Source organism: Brienomyrus brachyistius, unplaced genomic scaffold, assembly GCF_023856365.1.
Source record: "Brienomyrus brachyistius isolate T26 unplaced genomic scaffold, BBRACH_0.4 scaffold50, whole genome shotgun sequence".
NCBI lineage: Eukaryota > Metazoa > Chordata > Actinopteri > Osteoglossiformes > Mormyridae > Brienomyrus > Brienomyrus brachyistius.
This window is the reverse complement of record NW_026042325.1, coordinates 1,974,534-1,983,795: the sequence shown is the minus strand read 5'-3', so window position 1 is coordinate 1,983,795 and position 9,262 is coordinate 1,974,534. Positions and strand designations below refer to the sequence as shown.

Genomic DNA, 9,262 nt, shown 5'->3' with positions numbered 1-9,262 from the left:
GCTAGATAAACATTAATGAGAGATGAAGTTTCCTGTATAGTAAAAATAATTTGTTACATTCTCATGTATAATATTCACATAGTACCTAAAGAATCCAGTATGACTTCTGCTACCAAAATATTGCCATTTGTCCACTATATGGACAAAAACATTGAAACGCCTCTTAATCACTGAATTATGATTAAATGTCACAGATGTATTGAACCAAGCACCCAGCCATGCTGTCAGGTTTACAAACATCTGTGAAAGAACGGGGCATGATGAAGAGCTCAGGGAATTCAAGCATGGTGCTGTCATAGGATGTCACCTTTGCAATGGGTCAGTTTGTGGAATTTCTTCCCTGTAAGATATTCTACGGTCAACTGTAAATGGTGTTATTGCAACGTGGAAGCGTTTATGAATAACCGAAACTCAACCATGATGGGGCTGGTTATTAAAGTAACCGAGTGCGGCCCCGAGTACTGAGACTGTGCGTAAAAGTTGCTAACGCTTGGTTGACTCAGTAACTGCAGAGTTCCAAACTTCCTCTGTGATTAACTCCAGTGCAAAAATTGTGCACTGGGAGCTTCATGGAATGGGCTTCCATGGCCGAGCAGCCGCATGCAAGCCTCACATCACCAAGCACGATGCCAAGCGTAAGATAGTGACGTAAAGCCACTGAACCCTGAAGCAGTGGAAACGTGTTCTGTGGAGTGACGAATCACGCTTCTCTGACTGGCAGTCTGATGGACGAGTCTGGGTTTGGCAGATGCCAGGAGAACGTTACCTGCCTGACTGCATTGTGCCAACTGTAAAGTTTGGTGGAGGAGGGATAATGGTATGGGGTTGATTTTCAGGGGTTGAGCTAAAACCCTTAGTTCCAGTGAAGGGAACTCTTCATGCTTCAGCAGACTAAGATAATTTGAAAAATTCTAGCTCATGCAAGTTTTACTTACACAAAAATGTTCTGAGGGCAGAAGGAGAAATGATTTGTTCAGAGAGATAACCAGTCAGATTGCACAGGAGGTGGGACCAACCAATCATATGTCTTGGTCCCGCCTCCTCTGATTCCTTGGACCCACCACCTGTACAAGATGATTGGTTATCTCTGAATCAGTCATTTTTAGTTCTGCCCTCAGAACATTTTTGTGCAAGTAAAACTCTCACAAGCACAATTCTATGCTTCCAACTTTACAGGGACAATTTGGGCTTTTTTCTGTTCCAGCTTGACTGTGCCCTAGTGTATAAAGCAAAGTCCATAAAGACACAACTGGGTGAGTTTGGTGTGGAAGAAATTGATTGGCCCACACAGAGCCCTGACCTCAACCCCATCGAGCACCTTTGTGATGAACCAGAATGCCGATTGCAAGCCAGGCCTTCATCTCTAACCTCAGTGCCTGACCTCACAGATGCTCTTCTGCTCGAATGGGCAAAAATCCTGACGGACACACTGTAAAATATTGTGGAAAACCTTCTTAGAAGGTTGTTATAGCTGCAAAGGGGGACCAACTCCATATTGATGCCTGTGGATTTAGAATGGGGTGTCATAAAGGTTCCTGTAGGTGTAATGGTCAGGTGTCTCAATAGTTCTCTTCATATAGTGTATGTATCATATGTGTATCAGAAATAATGCAAATCGACACAATTTCACACCCAGAAAGTGTCCCTGCCTATTTTCTATGTTCTGCTCATTAAAATAATATTCGTATTTCAGAAAATCTCCATCTTCAACCAACCTGATGATTTCTAATCCTTAATTATTTTATTGTGGAAGATGAACAGGAGAGTCCCCTGACGTTTTAGTCCATAGGCATGAAATCAAATAGAATCAATGAACTAATAGGCAAACACATTGCAGTTTCTCACCACAGAAATCTTGGGTATTCAAGTTCAATTATTAAATTTATGTAGAATAACCCAGCAAAACAGTTGCATTTTACCCTATTAACGTTTACCTTGGTTAAGATATGTTGTTATCCAGAATGATTAAATGTACAGTTTTTCTGCTCCCTGGCTAAAAATGAATATTTGGTTTCTTACAGGTAGACATAAACCTCTCAGGACAAACGATGACCTTTTGGTCACAAGTTCCAACGTTTAATCATTTCATCATCTACTGTCAGGTAACCAATTCTGTCTCATTTTATCTTCCCCCACTTTCTTAATTAAATGTATTAAATCTCTTTTTAAGAACTGCTAAAGCACTGGAGTTCTTGCTAAAGCACTGGAGTTCTTGCTAAAGCACTGGAGTTCTTGCAAAGCTGTAAGATGGATCCCGTCTGGGTGGAAAAAGCCAGGAAAGATAATCATTCTAGTCAATAGATGACTCCATTTGTATCACCTTGAGGGGGGAAATGAGCTCTAAGCAGAGCTGTAATTATCGTTTTAAATTGTTTTATTTGCCTTTAATGCTCACGTTTCGCAGTTAGAGAATGTATTACCGTCTGAAGCCCAAAAAGGAAACCGTTCCAGATGACAGTGTGATGTCAGGCAGGGATGAAATCGATGAGCACAGAAGTAGCTGCTTAATGCTGCGGGGTGTTGGAAGGCGGTGGTGGGTGGTGGGTGACAGGGATCACAGTGACAAGTTTATCTTCATCTCTGCGCCGGTCCTCTAGGTCAACTTGCAAGTTGTGGATTTTTACAGATCCAAGGTGTCAGAAATGGGCACCGCATTCCTGGTTATTGCTGTATCTGTTCCTCTAATAACAGGACACTGTGTACAATATTCAGTGATCCGTACGAAGACGCTGAACTCTCGCTGGGAGTGTTTTCCAATCGAATGTTCAACTGGAGTAAATTGCAGAGGACTGTGAGTTTATAGACTTTCTGACTTTTGTTTTTTTTGACGATCAAAGTATAAAGGCTGAATGTATCAGAATGAGGAGAATTAGTGTATAGCCATGGGAAAAAAATATATTATATTCTGCATTTTAAAATCCTGGCTTAATCGTGGTTCTGCTGGCAGGAGGCTACACTGAGCAGCAGGTCGCTTCCAGGTTCAAAATTTCTAAGACAGCAGTACACAAGAATAAGGTGAAGCAGGAGACACTGAGAACAACCAGAAACCACCCAGGTAGAGGGTGGAAGTGACCTTCTAATGCTAGAGATGACTTAAATTATCCGATAGTTTCTCGTGGATCAGAGGATGACATCAAGTGACCTTCAAACGGAGCAGGAAACATTAAGTGCAGGTGTGAGGTGCACTGCTGGGGTAGTTTACATCAGGCTCCTAGAAGCAGGACTGAAGTCCCATAAAGCAAGGAAGAAGCCCTTCATTAATGAGAAACAGAGAAGAACCAGGCTGCAGTTTGCAAAAACAAATACGTTATTCACAGACGCACAACCATAAACAGAGAAATTAGTGAAACAAAAAAGTGTGCTGTGGTCTCAATGTTTTACACGGCTGTGGAAGTATAGCAACTATCTAAGGAGACACCTGTTGTTTTTGCACCTGGGATGCATAATTTAAATCTGTTATCTCAGACTAACATTACTGACACATTCTGCAGAACAAAGAGCTTCATGATCTGCTGTCTAATGACCAGCTGTGCCTAATTCCTTCTGGCTCTGAAGGGTGACGCGTGCCCTGTGCCTTTAAGCCAGGACGTCTTTTGAGTCATCGCCATGTCAATTTTAGCACAAGAAAATCATCTGGGTGATGTGATAAACATCAAAAAAATATTTCTGTCAATTAAATTTGACCATTTTAACTTAACTGTCCTAAGGATCACTCCACTGACCAAGGTCAAAAAATGTTTGTAAAATTACTTAATATGCAAATGACATGACAGTTAACGTGATTAGATTGGCTTCTTGTGACTGGTGATTCAGTGTGTAGCCTCACACTCTAGGGTTAGGGATTTGAGGCCTGATTACATTCTGCGTGTGCAGAGTTTCACTCGTTCTCCAAATGTTGTGTGTGTTTGTCACCATGACATAACATGCATTTCACTTATTTCCTTAAAACAAAGTTCATTCCTTAGACCCTATTGCTGTACAAGCCACTTGTAAAAAAATGCCTTCATAGATTTCTGTGGGTCAAGAATTGATGCCTTGCAATAGTATTTATAAATATATAAATGTGGTAGGGTGACCCATAATGTTCCAAATATTAAAGCGAGGGAAGTAAATTGGTTCCGAGAAAGGAGATAAGCAAGTCCAAATACCACAGCGAAGTACTGAGTATTGAAAGGCGACCCGTTCTGAAATAACCACCCACCACCATTTGTTATTAAAGGTGATTCCACCAAATGCGTGTACTTGTGGCTGCAGAACAATAATGGAAAGATTCCATACCCGTGGCGATAAGTTGTGATGTTCGATGTCACGACCAGCGATTTAAGAAGCGTGCCTTGGGACGAACACATGAGACCAATTAAAGACACGGTGACAGTGATACGGGACTGTCTGTACAGCTTGTCACTTTGATCGCTTTGGCTTGTCACCGCGTGTGCCGTCCAACCTACTTCGGTTAGCTGTTTTGGAGAAGCGATTCACCCCAGCCAGAGCAAACACACTGAACTCTACACACATGCAGTTCACGTGGCAGCTGGGGGGTAATCAGTGTGATTTTTGAAAACGCTTAATTTCATGTAAGTGATCCTTTCCCAGGGAGGTGCTCTGTCGAGATGGAGAAAACGAACCTTTAATCGGTTCCCCACATACAGGCGAGAGCGTAACCGGTGAAGTGGTCGATAGTGCGAGTTCCTGCTGTGTCGACGAGCACAGCAAGCAGCGATCTGCGGCTCTTTTCAACTGTGAGGTCGCATTAAATGTAATAAAGCCTCGATCACTCTGTGGCCACCGGCGCAGTTAACGCTGCAGTTGCTATCGGCGGCTGAACTTGCGCCCAGGATGACCTAGATCGCGCGAATCACCGGCGTTTCGGGAGGAAACCACAGCGAATTCGTTCATGGAGTTTATGGGAAAATGCGCGCTCTCATAATCTGCGCCACTTTGTGCGCGTGCGTTTTCAGCCAAGGTACAGTCGGACTCTTTCTTATTGTTAATGCATTTTAATTTTCTTGCAATGAAGCAGTCGATAGCGTAACATTTATTATTGGATTTATAAAAACATCCTGATACAAAAGAACTTGACGCTGTTATTCACGTAGTTCGATCTACCGATTTACGCCAAATTGGTCCAGCGCTAAATTCTATTAGATACGCGTCAACAAACCATTTTTGGTAAAGTTACTCTTGGATATATCTACATGGCAACATATGTTTCCTCATAGTATCACCGTCTTTATTTTTTGTGTTATTCTGCTTTATAAGCCTTTGTCACGTTAGATTAGATGACTTCTCATGCGTTTTTACGCGTCTCATGCCTGCCATTACTGACGCACGACTGATCGCTAGTGGCGCTTAAGCGGTGAATGACAATCTTTTCAGTTTTCGTTTTGTTTTCCTGTTCTTTGGAAATAATGTGGCTAATTTTACCATCACCAGCACTATATCAGAAACACAGACGCTCCGAGGTTAAGTACATGAATGCAGTATATAAAAAAATCCAGAAAGCCATTTAATCATATATACAACATAATGTCTTTAAATGCTATTGTGTTTGCTTTAAAAAATACGCTTCTCAACCTTGGCGGATTTGGATGGATTTGCTTGTTAACATATTTATTAGTCGCGTTAATCCACACTTATAAGCCACAGGTCCTTTTGGAAAGCAGGTGTGATTTGCTCTTGTTTTCTGATCCCGTGTTTATAATACTTAAATAAGACTAAACAAATTAATATTCAGTTGAAGGAGCATAAAAATGCCCGAATTGCCAATATACATTTGAAGAGAACAATATAAACATTTTATTTAGGTTTTATTTACGTCATGAAAATTGGATGTAACAGTACTCAGCAATGGAAGTATTCGTGATTTATTGGTAAGATTTTAATGGATCCTTATATTCAGTCTTTAGCTCGGTTCAGATGAAGAAGCCAACTGGAAAGAACACCATATAATATATCCAAGGAAGCATATATATACTTTAGTTTAACTGTGCATTTCATTAGGTTCAGCTTCATGACAGCGACAGGAAAATGGGCAGTTTGATAGTCTAGCTACTTTGTGAATGCAGTTTCATCTCAGGTATACTTGAGCTATTTTTCTCGTTTATGGGGCATTTAAATTCTTAATGCGTTTAAAATATGTTCCGGGATAAATTTAACATATACGCAGAGAGAGATGCACACACACACTGCTTCGATAGGCGTTTTTTTCTTATAATTGTAGCCAGTTCGAATGCCAGACTGTATTACACCACAGTGTCTTGGCTCCCTTTCGTGACACTCTTCTCCTCGGACTGTGGACCTGATTAACATTAATCTAACACTCCAGAGGAGCCCAGAGCCTTTGCAGTGATTATCAGCTATATCTCACAAGCGGCTGTCCCTGGGCTAGCGCGCCCTGTGGCCATGAGCTATGCTGTCAGTTTTATGGAGAAGCTATTAGACTGACCAAATGGGGTTAGGCAATAAGCTGCCTAACACTGCAGTATTTTGTCATTTTCAAAGATTATGAGAACATAAAAGAAACACAGAGCGTAAATTGTTCAGCTGAAATAAAATTTTTGTCCCTTTGAAATAGGGAAACTGAAATTAACGGTCTCTCCATCCCTCTATCACTATGTCCAATGTACATTCTAAGCATCATCACTGGTGCCGTGTTCCCAGAAACAGCCTCCTACTGGGAGAAGTGGGGTTAAGTGTCATGCCCCGGCCAGCTTCTGTATCCTTGTTTTATCAATTCACCCTTTGTCTGTGTCCATCAGTGTGGCCATTTCAGATGCAGTGCTACCACTGCGAGGAGAGCCCACTGGGGGATGACTGCTCAGCCCCACACTTCATCGTCAACTGTACGGCGAACATCCAGAACGCCTGCCAGAAGGAGGTCATGGTGATGGCCAACGGTGAGAGAAGCCCTGCATCCTTCAGCTAAGCTTAACGTAGCGTATCCAGGCCGTATTGTACTGGAAATGAACTGGGATCAGTCTGTCTGACTGTGAGCACCATGCTAATGCAGGACATTTCACAACACTGAGTAATGTTTGTGAGCGGAATGATTCATGGGTATTAATGTTTTTGCTGCTTCTGAATTCACACTTTGCCGGAATTTACTACATATCTGTGGAAGCCAGCTTATTTAAGGTTACAAACAACATACGGGGCGCTTAACGTGTGGCCCGTGGATAGCTCCTCAAAGCTAACCTTTGAGCATCACAATAGCATGGAAGTGCAGCCTGAACATCAACTTAAATAAAATCCTTAAAAAGATATAACACACATATGAGAAGATACCATCAGCCATCCATCTTCCAGCTTATCCAGTACAAGGTCATGAAGGTCCTGGAGAGTTTCCCAGGCAGTAAGGCAGAGACCCTGAACCAGGTGGCATTCCATCACGGCGCATACACAGTCACACAGCATAAGAAATTTCAAGGTTCCAATTTACCGAACTGCACGTCTTTGGACTGTGGGAGGAAGCTGGGATACTTGGAAGAGAGCAGCATAAAACACGGTAAACATGAAACCAACAAACACAGCGCAGGGGCTATTGGAACATTTGATATCTCAGAATGTATTTCTAAATAAACTTGTCTTTTGTTAACCGGAGAACAGTTTCATAATAATGTGTACAGTAACCTTGTTAGGGTGGTGAGTTGTTCATGCACAAAAGATGATTTCAATGAGTAACTGCAAAAAATCCCCTGTTTCATTAGATCTGCACCTCATTGCACGGTGCCTTTTGAACTTTGCTTTTTGTAAAGGCAGGAATAACATTTCGAGGTGCCTTCTCAAGGGCGTGAGACGGCAGTCAATTCTGCTCGTCTGATTTCCACACGTTTTGATCCTCATAGATTTTTTTGTCACTATTTCCTGATATGGCCATTGAGAACTGCCCGTATTTCTGAGCCATTTCTCTAACTACAGTTTCTGGAACGTGCGTAAATATGTAAACTTTGTGTAGTAATGGCTGTTCTTCCCCATTGTGCTGCGGCCCCAGGTGTGTTCTACAGGAAAGCGTGTGCTTCCTTCACCACCTGCCTCATCGTCTCTGCCGGCTATCAGTCTTTCTGCTCCCCGGGACACGTGGGCTCAGTCTGCATCAGCTGCTGTAACACCCCTCTCTGCAACGGGCCCCGCCCTCCCCGCGCCTCTATTGCATCTTGGCTCCACCCACCCACTCCCCCTCTCCTACAGCTTGCTTCGATCGTTGTTGCCACCCTATCTGCCCCTCTGTGATTGCGAGGGGTGGAATGAGGTGGTGGGGGCTGCAATGTGGTCGACGTCTCTTGTCTCGGGTACATTTACTTTCTGTACGTATTTATATAATAAAGACAAATGGAGACGGGAGGGCCGGTTGTTATGGTAGGAATGCATGAACACAAATGCTGCTTGGAAACGTGTGTTTTTCCACACCTACTGCCTGACTGAAGCTCTCCCCTATTCAGTCTTATGCGGTTCATTAAACAACTCCACTTTTTGTACTTTATCATCTGAATTACATTATCTTAAATCAGGTTTTGGGCCACTTATTAAAGAAGGACAGTGTTGCTCTGCAAATCAGCGCTAGTCACTGAAACAAACTGAATGAAATGTAAGTTTTCAGTCAAAGATAAAGTTTTCCAAATTGTACCGTGCTCAGCAATAGTTTGAATTACAGACGTTTCCCCATGTGCCCAAAAAACCCCAACAAATTGTACATAATGGTTAATCCTAAAACATGGTGACAGGCAGGGTGTGCAGCTTAACACCTGAAATTCCTTTACTGATAACCTGAAATGTTAAATAAATTTGGAAGAGGTACATTAAAACTGCAGTGAACCTTTGGACACAAGTTATTTAGTGTTTGCGAAACAATTTGCTTGCTTTGCCTCCCACAGATGTGAAAAGCAATCCTAGTCTTATGTGTAGATGTAAAATGTGCGTGGGGGTGGTTACCGTGGGTAACACAATCCCTCAGTGGTTATAGGGGGTGCCCTCCCCATTTATGCCTGTCAATTTCAAAGTGCTATTAAACATATTTATTTCAAACTAGACTTGGCTGACACGTCACTTACTTGGCAAACTGCAGCAGCATTTTCTGCATTAGTGTAGCAATGGGTGACATTCCGGCATCTCTGTAATTCTGATATTGGTGAGATTGTTCTGTGCTTAAAATATTATAAAATCAAGCAACTTGGAAAGCAAATGAATGCTTCAGCTTGAAGAAAGATCAGGGTACAGGAGGAATTGCATACATCAAGTAGTAATGTACTGATTTTGGGTGTGTTTT

General features: G+C 42.2%; 1 protein-coding gene across 2 annotated transcripts; it reads left to right on the top strand.

The window, feature by feature from the left end:
* The first annotated feature begins 4,443 nt into the window (after nucleotides 1-4,443).
* LOC125723643 (ly6/PLAUR domain-containing protein 1-like) lies at nucleotides 4,444-8,990 on the top strand. Of its 2 annotated transcripts, none has more exons than XM_049000438.1 (3): nucleotides 4,444-4,574; nucleotides 6,759-6,896; nucleotides 7,991-8,990. In XM_049000438.1, the coding sequence occupies exons 2-3, from the start codon at nucleotides 6,773-6,775 to the stop codon at nucleotides 8,227-8,229; spliced, it is 363 nt and encodes a 120-aa protein (XP_048856395.1). In that variant the 5' UTR covers nucleotides 4,444-4,574; nucleotides 6,759-6,772; the 3' UTR covers nucleotides 8,230-8,990. The 2 variants fall into 2 exon arrangements, with proteins under 2 accessions (XP_048856395.1, XP_048856394.1); XM_049000437.1 differs by lacking the exon at nucleotides 4,444-4,574 and adding an exon at nucleotides 4,589-4,963.
* Nucleotides 8,991-9,262: the final 272 nt, after the last annotated feature.

Excerpts from the sequence above, each read along its gene's own strand:
- LOC125723643 (XM_049000437.1), top strand. The coding sequence starts at position 4,912 with ATGCGCGCTCTCATAATCTGCGCCACTTTGTGCGCGTGCGTTTTCAGC. Across the intron at positions 4,964-6,758 it reads CGCGTGCGTTTTCAGCCAAG|TGTGGCCATTTCAGATGCAG; the intron begins GTACAGTCGGAC and ends TGTGTCCATCAG. Across the intron at positions 6,897-7,990 it reads GGTCATGGTGATGGCCAACG|GTGTGTTCTACAGGAAAGCG; the intron begins GTGAGAGAAGCC and ends CTGCGGCCCCAG.